The 15,241-nt window shown below is 38.7% G+C and overlaps 1 protein-coding gene across 1 annotated transcript; it reads right to left on the bottom strand.

The window, feature by feature from the left end:
• Positions 1 to 718: 718 nt before the first annotated feature.
• LOC143292918 (ankyrin repeat domain-containing protein 54-like) lies at positions 719 to 15,037 on the bottom strand. Its single transcript, XM_076603611.1, has 8 exons — positions 14,908 to 15,037; positions 12,738 to 12,969; positions 11,982 to 12,029; positions 10,669 to 10,767; positions 9,385 to 9,456; positions 8,824 to 8,871; positions 7,929 to 8,053; positions 719 to 5,844 (listed from the first exon to the last, which is right to left on the bottom strand). The coding sequence occupies exons 1-8, from the start codon at positions 14,983 to 14,985 to the stop codon at positions 5,665 to 5,667; spliced, it is 882 nt and encodes a 293-aa protein (XP_076459726.1). The 5' UTR covers positions 14,986 to 15,037; the 3' UTR covers positions 719 to 5,664.
• Positions 15,038 to 15,241: the final 204 nt, after the last annotated feature.

The following is a 15,241-nucleotide window of genomic DNA, read 5'->3' as shown; positions in this document are numbered from 1 at the left end:
ATAGCATAAGAAATGTTCCTAAGTCTGTCGTTTTCCACAGACTTATAACACCATAGAATTAGGAAAATTCTTAACACTAAGCAAATTCAGTGCTGCTAAGGTTGCTTGTGGATCAATCCAGCCATGGAAAGTATTTCTGATTTTGAGACATCAAGAGCACTTTTTCACTGATCATAATTACTGGCACCAAAGTTAAGGATAAAATACATGTTTGCAAATTATTTTCCTTTCATTTATTTGCACCATTTCAGAGGCATTACTCTGATATTGCTCATTCTCAGTCCCTCATACACAGCCACCACACCAGTGCTCATCAAAAGCAGTCTCGGGGCCCCTATCTAGCGGAGGAGACAGGACATAGAGCTTGCCACTTGACTGATTGAAGTCACTAGGTGTGGATGTCCAGTATGCTAGAACGGAAAGACTGATGGAGGTGCACCTGCTGAATTTTTGTTTCCATGGTCAGAAAACAGCCTTCAGCATTCACGAACTGGTGCACTAGCATATGTCACCATTCTTGCTGGTTTGAAAAAACTCATGTGACTGAGGAACAGATATATTTTGACATCTTTTCTGTATGAATTGCATCAAATTAAAACCATTATAGTCCTAGACCCTTCTAATACTTCATGTACAAAAACCAGTACAGTGTACAAACTGATTATAGCATTCAGTCTGAAAGAAACAATAGCAAACAGTTCTTGTTATAAATAATTTATTATGGCTGTTGTATCAATGAATTTAATGGAAACATAAAATAATGACTTGTTACAAACACCTAACAAGGCAGTCAAGTACAACAATGTGTGACTGGTGATTTAAATTTTTTTTATACTATTATTGTTGCTGATACCCAGGCAATCAAGAATTAGGGCTGGAAAACAAAATATCAGTTCCACAGAATAAAAAAAACAAAAAAAAAAACCCCCACAAAACACACACACACACGCAACAAAACATAAAACATCTGGAAAAGAAAATTAGACACAAGCACAGTCATATCCATGCACAAGAACCCAGAAGATGCCTTAACATTGACCATTCTGTCAATTTTTTCACCAGGGATGGGTTTCATGAGCAACCTTAGCAGTGCTGTTTGCTAATCGTTAAGAATGTTCCTAACTTCACATTAAATTCCATATGCTTAGGAACATTCTTAACTCTAAGCAAACCTAACGCTGCAAAGATCACCTCATCAACCCGGTCCCCGAGGATGAAAAAAATTGAACCTAACATAGACGTGATTACTCATGATACACAAAATCATATATTATAAAAGGCAATGAAAACAAAATAACACGTCAATGGGTGACTACCATCAAAGCACAAAAAACAACAACAAAACAACAACAACACAGAATGCCCAATAATGAAATCCAGAAAAAAAAAACCCCAAAAACAATTAAGACTTTCTGAAAAAACCAACCCAACAAAAAAACAAAACAGAAACAAATACAGACTGACCAGCATGGCAGAAAATAAGACAGGATGAAAGGACAGAAAGAAAAGGAAAACACCAGAAACAAAGAGTAATAGAAAAGAGGGAATTCCTAGCACATGATTTCTAAAAGGTGGGGATACTATTTATAATGGAAGAGCCACAAGCACCCCCATGAGGCGTTCTTACAGTTAGCTAGCTGATGCTTTGTTCAAAGTTTGCTTGATTCACTTTTACAGACAACAGTTTTGATATAAAAAAAAACCCCAAAAAATTGATTCCTGTATATGAGAAACCAACTGGTCGATATGTGTGGTATTCATGTAAAATACAAAAGACTCCCTGCAGATTCCACCTCCCCCCAAAAAACAACAACTACAAACAAACCAACAAAACCAAAACAGCAACAACAACTACAAACAAACCAACAACCAAAACAGCAATGTAAGCCACAGAGTCATATACACAAAAAAACCCATTCACATACTTCACTGGCCAGTACTCTAACAAAGTTAATCAGAAGTGAAATAACAGACAGTAAATCATAAGGAGCTATAACGCAAGGAGAACACACCCGCACAATGCTTTATCTGGTCACTGGAAAGCACAAGGAAGAAACAATAAAATGGGTTATTATCTGCTGACAGAACAAGAGACCTGGATGTATGCTTTCAGTATTTGTTTGTGTTGGTAACCAGTTGAAGTTGCTACTCTTCAAATATATTTTCTGCACAACAAACACTATGAAAAAAAAAAAAAAAAAAAAAACAAACCCTCTGCAAAAGGTATACAAGAATATATAATTTTGGACTTTTTTAATTTTATTTTTTTTATCTAAAAACAAAAACAAAATAAACAACAACAAAAAACAACAAAATCTGGATGACGATCTTAAAACTAGAAAAATGAAAGAAGAAGAAGAACAACAACAAAAAAACAACAACAAAAAACACACCCCAAACACACACATGCACATATTTTGGTTCAGGGCAAGAAAGAAATTTAGACACAAACATGCACACATTCATGTGTATACACACACCCACACACACACAAAGAATGCAATGCTCTTCCCCTTAATCCCATGAGTGCCTCGTACTATGCCATTTTCAGCTGTTTTGGCTATGTCATGTGCGTGTTTCTGTATCTCACAAAGTAGTGTCAACCGATTTTTGGCATACTAAAAGGACAGTGGCACTTACCAGGTTCAGCTCATGGTAGAATGTCAAAACATAGTTCCTTCCCATGAACTGTTCGTGGTATCAGTTTGTAAATAATGCAGGGTACTGCTGTTCATTCCAAATTCAGATTCAGTTAAATATTGTTTCATTGACTGCCATACCAAATATGTCTGCTGGCAACAACTGTAAATAACAATCTTCAATCTCTGGAGGAATGCATACTGAAAACATGTTTTACAGGATTTTTCTGGTTTTACGTTCTGCAAAGTGTATGTTTATGTTCCAAAACTGTCTGGAAAAAGAAAATTCATATGCACCGTGACCACCTAAATTACAAACAACATCAAATGATAAAATAGTCACATCACAGCCAAGGGTATAAGAAAAAGAGCCAAACATCTAAGAGATATCTCAATAAATAAATGAGCAGTAAACCTATGGAAGAAAGCAAAATGTGCTGTAGTATTCATTATCCAAAGGGTAATGAAATCGAACAGAAACATGATGGATAAAGACACATAATCAAGCTGACAATCAACCAATAATTACAAATAGATAAGAGAATGTGTCTTATGCAAGATGCTGTTTCATATGAACTGCTGCAAACTTGCTTGTTTCCAATGAAAGACAATTTAAAATGGAAAAAAAAAGGAAAGAGGAGGAGGAAAAAGAAAGTGGAAAATGACGTACAATCCAGCACAACCATATAGCACAATTTTGTGACAAGAATTCTTGAACCAATGTCACATGAAGTATCCATTATTCATCCAACACTAAACTTCCAATAATAATAATAAAAAAGCTGACAAGTATTTCACAGGTCCTTTGTGTCCTTGAAAAAGCATTGGCCTAAGAAACCATGCATGAAGCACCTGTCACATCAGGATGAGTGAGCACTCCTGCAACATTCACAAACACTCACAAACTCATTGTCAAACAATCACATGCCAAGGATTTCTGACAGGAACAACTGTCACTTCACCTCAGCGGAGCCAGACAATATCTTGCCACCTTCAAGATCTATCTCATGACAACAAATTCGTTCTGTGCTAAACTTTATCTAGACAAACGATACCAAACTTGACAACTTTAAGTTTAATATCGTCTCTTGACAACAAACAAATTCATTCCGTGCAAATCTTTATCCAGACACAAAATATCAAAACTTGACAATTTTAATATCTTCTAAATCTTTGTTTAAAATATCAACATCTGAATTCATGTAAAATTAAAACACAATCGCTTCCAAATCCATTCTGAAATCTTTTTCACTCCAAACTTTTCTCATCATAAACCAGATACTACATCAATTCATGTCAATGACCATAACCAAGATGTGTACCCAAACAGAGCTGTCAAAACAATCCTACAAAGGCTGTTCACCAATGTATCAGTCTTTATAATTCTACAAAGGTTGTTCACTGATGTCTCAATCTTCATAATTCATAATTATATAACAATCCTACAGAGGTTGTTAACCAATGTAACAGTCTTCACAATTCATCACTTTTTAACAATCTTACAGATGTTGTTCACCAATGTATCAGTCTTCATAATTTATAATCATATAACAATCCTAAGGAAGTTGTTAACCAATGTATCAGTCTTCATAATTCATTACTTTTTAATAATCCTACAGACGGTGCTTACCAGTGTAATAATTTATAACTATATGTGACGAAGTACGCGAAAACCCGGCTAAAGTCGCAATTTATCATTTTTTACATGTGTAAACCTTCTACAAGTTTAAAAATCACAGATCAAAATGAAAAAAACAGGATGGATTTATCTGTCATAGTTTTTTTTCTATGATTTTTTCTAAGTTTGGGTGCCCAAGGAGTAAAAATGGAGAAATCAGCTCATGGAAAAAACAACATATTTGTGTGCCTTTGACTTAAGAAGATGATGTTTTCGAAGACGCCATATTTGTTCACTTCATGTTGCGTCAATTTTATGAACACATAGGTCCTTCGATGAATTTTTGTGAGTCATACACACCATAGAATGAAACAACATCAATTAAAATATTCCACAGAAAGCCTGAACTTTCCATAAAAATGAATATTTTTCTAACTTTGAGTTGGAAACTTGGCAAAATTTGAAGAATCGATGGGACCCAGCTAAAGTCGCAACTTACAGAGGGTAGCCAGTAAAACCATTTAAAACTGACTACATTCATACACTATCTTGATTCAGAAGGTCTGGGGGAGACGATTAATGCCTGTTCGCTACTCATTTCCATTTATGACTTCACATACCAGAATTTCCCGGTTTTCGTTGCTTTCAGCATGCAACCGAAATATGGCAAAAGAGTGCAGTATTTTTCTACATGGTTTTGAAAGGTATGCGCCTGAAAACATTGAAAATACTACAGTTCCAGGGTGTTTTGTGAAAGATACTAACCAACAGCAAAGACAAGACTTCGAAGATGCGATATTTATAAAAATCACGATCTTGATGATTTTGACCCTGACCACTTGTTTTTGTGTACAGCTAAGAATCGCTGGATGCGACTTTAGCCGGGTTTCTGCGTGCTGCGTCACATATAATTTCATGGCTGCACCATCATGAGTCTGGAATCTGATGTGAACCAGCCCATAGGAATGGCAAAGTAAAAACAGCCGTTGTTACAGTTGTTCATCTGTGTATCAGACTTCCGCTCAATATTCATGTCTCCTTGGTCCTGTTACAGTTTTAAAATCATGGTACCAGTCCATGCAGGGAAAAGAAAACAGCTGTTGTTTATCAGTACATCACACTCTCTAACTTTTGCTCCATCTGACATTGTTGCATATTGTCCAACATTTTCTCCATATCTATACCTTCCTTAGTCCTGTCATAGTTAAAAAAACCAAGGTATCACTATAGACAAAGGTAAACTGTTCTTCATCAAGCTCCATTACTTTTGCTCCATATGACACTGCTGCTTGGAGTCCAACGTTTGCTCCATACCTATATCTTCCTTGGTCATGTAACAGTTTAAAAATCATGGGACCGGTCCATGGGGGGAGACCAAAGGGAGAGAGACAGCGAGTGGTGCCATGTCTACCCTGGCTGCTGGTCCTTCTGGATGGTCATGGAGGTGAAGGAGGCCAGCAGACTGTTGACTGCATCCACCTCCTCCAGTGTACTGCTCTGCTCCAGCTGATTGCATAGCTGGTCCACCTCTGCTGTCGTCACGTTCAGGTCAGACAGGTTCAGGTAGGTCTTCATCATCTCCGAGATCTGTAACCATGACAAACGTGGAGTGATGGCCTAGTGATGCAGCTGAATTTCCCCCCTTCCCCCTGTTGCACAAAAGTTAAATGAGTTTAGGTCACCCAGTTTTTTACCTGCATCCATCAACATTTAGGCACCCCACTTTCTCTAATTTGTCAGGCAGTGGAGTGGTAGCCTGGTTATGTGTCTGCCTTGGAAGTGAGAGATGTAGTGGTGGTCTGGATGCTGGTCTTTCAGAAGAAATTATAAACTGAGGTCCTGTGTGCAGCATGTACTTAACACATATTTAAGAGCCCAATGCAACAAAAGGGATGCCCCTGGCAAAGTCTTGAAGAAAAATCCACTCTTACAATACATGTTCGTGTAAGCATGACTAAAGTCTCACTGCATGACACAGAAAACGAATGATGAGTGCCCAAAGGCAGCAATCAGTCATATCTACCTAGATAGGAAGCTGGCTGTGCAAATGACTCTGTGTTTGTAAAGCACTTACAGGTTGGTCTCTGACTGAAATAGATGCTATAGATCTAGGAAGGGCGTTGTCCACGTCTGATGCAGGCACGTTCATGGCTGACAAGGCCAATGCGGGAAAAGCAGAGTCGGCCGCAGCGGTTGCAAGGGAAAGTCTGGTCTGGGTTCGCGGCTGCAGCGTCGTGGTTCTTCCTCCTTCTGCGTTTGTCCTCAAGGCTGGCCCTGCGGTTGTTTTCGAAGGAGGAGACAGCTTGGTGGATGGTGCGTCGCCAGGTCTCTCGATCAGCGGCTACTGCGGACCACTGGCGATGGTCAATGTGACAGGCACCGAGAGCTTTCTTCAAGGAGTCTTTGTATCTCTTCTTGGGTGCTCCTCTGTCACGGTGGCCAGTGGACAGTTCGCCATACAGCGCGATCTTGGGCAGGCGGTGGTCCTCCATCCTGGACACGTGCCCTGCCCAACGTAGCTGGGTCTTTAGCAGCACTGCCTCGATGCTGATAGTCTTTGCCTGCTCCAGGACCTCGACATTTGTGATGTAGTCACTCCAGTGGATGCTGAGGATGGTGCGAAGGCAGCGCTGGTGGAAGCGATCAAGCAGTCGTATGTGGTGCCGGTAGGTGACCCAGGTTTCGGAACCATACAACAGGGTGGGCAGTACAACAGCTCTGTACACGCTGATCTTTGTGTCTTTCTTCAGGTGTTTGTTGTTCCACACTCTCTTGTACAGCCTGCCGAATGCGCTGTTTGCCTTTGCAAGTCTGTTGTCGATCTCCTTGTCGATCTTGGCGTCAGACGAGATGGTGCAGCCTAGGTAGCTGAACTGGTGGACCGACTTCAGCTCTGTCTCACCGATGTTGATGTGAGGAGCGTGGAATTCTTCCTGTGGGGCAGGCTGGTGGAGAACTTCCGTCTTTTTCAGACTGACTTCTAGGCCGAAGAGCTGCGCAGCCTCTGCGAAGCAGGACGTTATACGCTGCAGGGCCGCTTCTGTATGGGCGACGAGGGCAGCATCGTCGGCAAACAGAAGCTCTCTGATGAGTTGCTCCAGTGTTGCTATATAACTTAAGTATAAAAAAAACAAACCCACAATAATAATTGGCAACAGCTTCAAACTTAGCTTGTACTGGGTAATATTCAAGTAACTCCCTTTAATTTTCAGGCAAGATGCAAATACTACCAAGCTTTCTGCAAAATCATATGAATAGTAGCTACATGCAAAATTTTCATGTATTTTTTGGGGAAAAAAGAATAACCTTACACTGTCTTAATACTGGTATGAACACAAATCTGATATGCATTTGTACACAAATATATTTTCAATAATCAATGTAACTGGTTTTCTATATATCTTAATCCTTATTTTACAAACAGATACCACTGATATGAACACAAACATGATAGAAACATGCACAGACATGTATATACTTAAAAAAAACACACACCTCATGTATATACTTTAAAAAAAACCCCTCAAAACTTACAGGTTTTTAATATACTTTCACTTATCATACACATAAAAGACAATATCTATCATTAAAGAACATACTTGTCAATGGACTGCAATCATACTGATCTCATTCTTTCCCTTCAAAAACAAACTGCCAGCTAGTTTGCTCACCTGTGTAACTTCTGCCTTCAAATGTTCAGAGCTACAGCTGGTGTTTGTGGACAGCACTTTCAGCCTGGCCTGCGCCAGATGCAGTGGTGTTCGGCCATTTTTGTCCATGGATTTGATGTCCGTCCCTTGAAAGAGAGAGAAAGCATGGAGCAAGGTGTTAGCATTCATCACAGGACACTTCTGTATCTGTCTGAAATTAATATATGTCTCCAAATGATTATAGAAAAGGACAACAAAAAACTGTGTATGTTTCAAATTACTGTACAAAAGGCTAACAAAAAAAACAAACAAACAAAAACAACACACCAACAACAGACTTTGAAAACCATAAATCATCTGTAATGCAAATTAAAAGAGTATATATCTGCAGTTCTAATTAAAAAGAATGAAAACGAGCAGATTCCTTCCACATGTGTATGGTGTTCTTGGGAATTCTGAATGCTGCAAAAATATTTCTGATCATTAGAAAATTCAAAACCTCTCATCCTGCGACATGACTGAAGGAAAAGTGCATTGTCTGTTATATTAGGAACTGTATTGATGCTAAGGTATGTAGGTGCATATATATTACACACACATATCTTTCTATTTCTATATATATATCAATAGATAGATAAATAGAAGATAGATATATGTGTGCGTGTGTGCGTATATGTGTGTGCTGTGCCTGCATGTATGCATGCAATTCTCTCATGTGTATAGCCATGATTTAAAAGATAGTTTTCACAAAACACATACACTACTAACAAAATGTATCCCAAACTGCACTTCTGGTACAGTCTGAAACTCACTTTTGCCCTTTCTTCTTACCATTATGATCAATATCATCATCATTATCATCATAATAATCATATATCTTTAACCTGGTCATAATCCCGAGACTAAACATACATACCTGCTTTAAGGAGTAGAGTGACAACAGGCACATGTCCAGTGATTGCAGCTGAAAAAAACCCAAAAAAACCCCAGTCCATTAAAATTTTGTCACTAAGACATAAATCGTTTCTACAATAATGAACAGTTCGGGAAGAAAGAGCATGTGATAAAATATGACAAATGTAATTATAAATACACTAATGGTATATTTATATAGCGATTTCAAACATCCCAATACACCAAAAGTCACAAACCTAGAGGAAATAGATGTAATCTATAGAATACAAATGTACAGAATGGAATGCCTGAAGTATGTTAGAGATAAATACCCAGTCCCCTGCCCCTTCTTTCCCTTACCAACAAACATATGATAGACAAAGTAAGAGGGAAACATAGAGGGACAGAGGGAAGGAGGAGGGACAGAGAGGCAGATGAGAGATGAGAGAAATATATATAAAGAGAAAGACAGATTTGTAGGATGAATGAAAATGTCACACAGTCTTTTTTATTTTCCTTTACATCCTCTCCCCTTGCCTTTCTTGATCTACAAAGGCAGCACAGAAAATGCCTTCAAACTTACCCAGATGCATTGGAGTGTTGCCCAGAATATCTCTGCTGTTTGGGTTGGCTCCCTTGTCAAGCAATGCCTTCACTGAAAAAAACAACTAAATCCATGAGATAGGATGATAAACCCTAAACCAAAACCAAACCAAACAAGCTGATCATATTTGGGCAAAGTAATGTACAATGCTTTCAGCCATGTTAATATCAGATACTGATTATCTGAAAAAAGCAGAATCATATGTATCAAAATCACATACGGAGTTTTGAGGAAAGTAAGTCTTATTGATAGATGAATTCATAGTCTTGCACAGACCTCTAAAAGAGAAAGAAAGAATAATAATTTCTACAGAGTGATGTCTGACTTCAACCTACTATCGTTATCATAAAATCATTTCACCATTTTTAGAACTCAAATCTACGAAAAAAAAAAAGAAAAAAAAGAAAAAAAGTAGGAAATAAGGTGCTAATAACAACTTTTTAAAGAACAATTTTCTCAGCATTATATGCCTTCAAAAAAGTAACAACAAGATTAACAACAAGACTCAAGACTGAATAAATATCATATTATCAGTATGATCCATGCCTGCTATTACTTCAAAAACAGAAGTATCTACTCAGGATACACATATCTCATAAAATGCCCAATACCTAGTTTTGTACCTACATTAAAACATAAAATACATGTGCAGTTTCTTCTGATGAGAATAGCAAAAGTTAAACATAAGGGAAAAAACAACAATAGAAAAAAAATCTGGCTACAATTCTATCTAAGACCAGTTTCATTATGACAATAAAGTAGTATAAAATCAGCAGTATCCTTCTATGTTTGTTCATACTGTGTTCCATGCTACTTTTAAATAACCAATAAAAGTTGAGGCAACCATTACCACTTCAGCCTTTACATTTTTGCTGACGCTGTCATCATACTGACTTGCTGCTGCCATCTATGTCAAAAGCTTGTGCCATGTCTTCTATTGGGCTGAAATCGGTCAACACATATCAGTTTAATCCATTTTACCCTACGGAGTTTACAGCCTTGATTGGCCTCCATGCCATACTGATAACGAAAAGTGCAGAAAATACACTGTTTTTCCTCCAAATCACATGTTGACAAATCTGGAAATACTGTATGAGTTAGTTCCCTTCCTTTGTGGTTTCTGCACATGCATGAACATGAAAACCGTTTTATTGAGATGAATTTTGATGCCAGAGCAACACTTGGGTGCAGATTTCAATGAGTTAACACACACAGTACCACCCAGTTCATGCACATTTCTGTCTGAACCACACAAATTCATACCAATCAGTTCATTGCCCTGTGAGGCAGCAAAGTGTAGTGCTGATCTCTGTTTGTTGTCACAGCAACATGGGTCCACACCCGACTCCAACAGTTCAACCACTGCAAAAATACACACTCTGACAGTCCCTACGACTATGAGCATGTGGAGCAATTCTTTGTGACCCTAAACGTATAGGACAAAACCTGATAATTTTTATGGATATTCCCTAAAGTAATTTTGAGTGATAATTTCCCTCCTGATGAATGGTACTGACACACACTGATTGTACTGATACTGCAGATATCTCTTTAACTCTCACTCACTCACACACACACATTTACTTTTCCAAATTTAAAGTTTCCACCACACCTGTTATTTCTTTTATAGTCCTTTTTTCAATCACAGTTTATTATCTAACCATATTTTTAAAAATCAAGTATCCTTAGTATGGACTTAATTTTATTACATACCGACAGCCCATACTCAGACTACACTTTGTGGTGCAGCTCTTATTTTGATTACTTCTCGTCATGTACCCCCAAACTGGACTGCGATTTATCATGTGGTTTCTGTTTATAGTGTAGCCATCATTTTGAGCCCAATTCATCGAGTAGTTTTTAGGCCTATTCATTGTATTCATACTTCTGATTTGTGAAAATCTCTACAGAACATTTTTTTTTCCTAAAAAAAAAGAAGAGCTTTTTCACCCACTTTCCATAATAACAATGTTTAAGGAATTTTCTGTGCGCATTGGGTTACGCTGCTGGTCAGGCATCTGCTGGGCAGATGTGTGTAGCGTATATGGATTTGTCCGAACGTAGTGACGCCTCCTTGAGCTACTGAAACTGAAACTCTGTGGGATGCTTAGTTTCTCTCTATGGTTGTTGCTGATAGTATTTGTCTGAAACCAAAGCAAACGATGGCAATATTGTATTTTGGAGAATCAAGAGTCTTGTGATCCCTGGTATCACTACACCTAATTTTTTTTCTATTTTTACACGTTCTTGACTCAAAATCTCAACCATGATGGATATTAGTCTTAGAATGCTTTCTGTTTATAATTTGGCCAGCTTTTGTTTCTAAATTTTGTTTCTCATTCACTTTCCACTCACTGATACACACAGACAGACACATGCACAGATACATGCACACCACCTGAAGCAACAAGTGAAGGCCACACAACAAAATGAACAAAACCTGCTGGACTGTTTTGAGCTTGTGTTTGGCAGTAAATCTAACAAAGAAAAGATTCTAACACACACACACACACACACACACACACACACACACACACACACACAATCTCTGCCAAAGAGTATACACACAAACTTACCCACGTCATACTGGTTATCACTTGCAGCCTTATGCAGTCTTTTCTCATCTGAAAGCAATGTGACATTCAAGTTATCAGACAGTTTCCAAACTCTACTAAAAAATATCAATATTCAAGGAAGACATATGATACAATAATTTTTACTGTTATACTACTACTAGTTTTGGAAATTTGAAAGTTGTGTCTTTTCTGTGTCCATGCCCATATGAAAATTATCCCATTTCATATAAAAATTTGCAAATAACAAGAACTGTTTTGGGGCAGTAGGAATGTTTTTATGTCATTCTGGCCAATTTTAGCAGAGAATAATTGTCTGATATACGTGAGGTTTCTCTCATGTTTTGGGACAGTTTATTGAACTGAACCCCTGTCAAACCAAGTCTTTGATTAAAGCCTGAATACCTGCAGTAGTTTAGTTCTATGGATACAATTTACATAGCAATGACCTCCGTGTAAGCATGATGTAGTCATTGAGACAGTTTTGTCTGTTTAAACTTTACTATTGTTTTGCTATATAGATACATAGTACTTAGTGGGTTCTTTCAGTTTCAATGCATTTCCTGTCACAGTTAATAATGTTTTCTCAGAAAGTTGGATTAACTTGCATGTTTTGATGATGGTTTAACTTATCATTATCATACTATTGCAAGACATTTTTATTCATGTTATTGGAACTATTGTAAAGTGATCAGAGCAATTTTCTTTCTTATCAGGCGCTATTCAAATAACCTTATAATTATTACTATCGTAACTTACCATGGATATTTCTCCCTGTTGTCTTGCCCGATTTGAACTCCTTAAGCCTCTGTTGGCGATGCGTAATTGACACTTTGACTTTATTGACATGAGGCGACTGCTCTGCCGGGAAACTGCAGTTGAACCTTACGCGCAACATGGGGAACAGGCACATGTATTGCAGGCTGGCAGGACCTTGTGGGTTCCAGTCTGGTATTCCACTAAAGTTTGGTGTCTGGAACTCTGGACCAACCTAACAGATAAATAAATGCAACATTCAACTGGATTCTAATTGTTCGCTCTGTTCCAACCTAACTGACAAACAAACATGCACAAAAAAGGTAACATTTAGCAGAATTCTAGCTGCATTCTCTTCTGAAACTGCCCACCATATTGAAAAAAAATAATTTGGAAGAATTGTGCTTAACACTTTACATGTCTGCAACTTAAATGAAATGCCTTTAAACAATGAAGATTTCATTGTAAAGAAGAAATTTTAACGACTACAAAGTACATATGTATATCTATCTAGAGATTTTTCTGATCTCCCAGGTCAACATATGTGCATACCTGCTTATGCCTGAACCCCCTTCATGTGTATATGAATGCAGAAGATCTAATATGCATGTTAAAGACCCTGTAATCCATGTCAGCATTCAGTGGGTTATGGAAACAAGAACATACCCAGCATGCACACCCCCGAAAACGGAGTATGGCTGCCTACAAGGTGGGGTAAATGAACAAAAAGAGTCATACACGTAAAATGTTACATGTCTGTCTAAGTGTGTATGTGTGCATGCCTGAAATCTGATTGAATGACACAGGAAACGAATGATGATCGCCCAGTGGCAGCCATCAGTCAGCTCTAGCCTGGTAGGCATCCTGTTGTGCAAATGACCCCGTGTTCGTAAAGTGTTTTGAGCTTGGTCTCTGACTGAGGATGGGCACTTTATTCTGTTTATAAGTGTCCATATCAATCAAAACATCTGGAATTGGGAAAGAACCATGAAAAAAGAAAGAAAAACAACAACAACAACAACAACAAAGATCACCTCCCCTTAAGATTTCCAACAACATGCCCTTTTGTCTTTTGTCCCTGGAACGGTGGGAATCAATTTGGCAAAAGAGCTTCAACCCCAGCAAATGCACCATCATCTGCATCTCCCCAAGCAAGAAGAAAGCTGTTATACCAGCCGCATACAGCCTCCATGGACAGACACTGGAAACAACATCATCCACCAAATACCTCAGGATTACCATCATAAAGGACCTGTCCTTGGGAAAACACATCACCAACATGGTCAACAAGGGCAACAGAGTAGTGGGTTTTCTGAGGCAGAAAATCTGCGATTGCTCCAAAAGTGATGTGCAAGACCATGGTCAGACTATTCTTAGAGAATGCATCCACAGTCTGCGACCAGACCTGTCAGAAAGATGTCACGGCACTTGAGAAAGCACAATGCAGGGCAGCCCACTATGTCTTCAGCTACTACAGTGATCAGACATTGGGCTGTATAGTGTATGACTAGCATGCTCAACATCTTTCTCACAGATAGAAGACAACACAACCACCTCGTCATGCTTTACAAAATCAGTAACAGCATGGCTGACATTGATAAGTCACTCTTCTACACCTTAAGGTCATAGCCAGAGAAGGGGAGCCCAAAGGCTGTTCCAGAAACTTGCCACCCAAACAGCCCTCTGCAACAGCTTCTTTCCTAGAACAGTGGAACAGTCTGCCATCCAGCCTCACGGATACTCCTTCATTGGAGCTCTTCCAGACTGGTCTGGGTCAGCATCCTGGCTCAGCTAAGTATAGCTTCCCTGCAGCACCACGTGTACATAGTTTTAACCTTTGTACTAGACCAGTTCATTTCTGGTCTATGGGCCACCCACTTATCATACCCAGTCAGCTCACCAGACTCCACAGCTACTACACACGTTCGTCAGAACCCAGAACCCAGTCCAAGCCAAGGAAGAAGTCAGATGCAGACTGCACTGATTAAGTCAACATCCACGCCTTGTTGTGAACACTACTCGTTCCGTCTTGAGGGTAAAAAACTGTGGATATTGCCCCCAAATCGTCAATCCATGACACGCATCTGGGAAACAAAACACAAAAACACACAATGTTCATACATCTGAAATGATAAATTTTACACCTTAAGAATAAGTATGCATTTCTCGTTACCTGATATTCCCCTTCGGAACTGCTGCTGGATTTGCGCCTGTCTTCTGCTTCATTTTCATTGTTCGCGTTTCGGTACATTGCATCAAAAACAGCAAAAAACACTGACCACAACAACGAAACAACCTGTGTCCTAAATATGCACGACTTACGTCCCCTAAATATATTCGCATACCCAACACTTTGTACGAATTTATGAAGAAAAGCATACCAAATGTAAATGGTTTTGGTCAGATAAAAAATCAAATATTTATACAATGTCCCTGGAAGAGACTGTTAAATCAGCAAATATTTCCAAGCTGGGGAGGTGTATATTAGACTCCTCACTTTTCCAGGG

Source organism: Babylonia areolata, chromosome 18, assembly GCF_041734735.1.
Source record: "Babylonia areolata isolate BAREFJ2019XMU chromosome 18, ASM4173473v1, whole genome shotgun sequence".
Classification (NCBI taxonomy): Eukaryota; Metazoa; Mollusca; class Gastropoda; order Neogastropoda; family Buccinidae; genus Babylonia; species Babylonia areolata.
The sequence above is the reverse complement of the archived record's forward strand: the minus strand, read 5'-3'. Positions and strand labels throughout refer to the sequence as shown.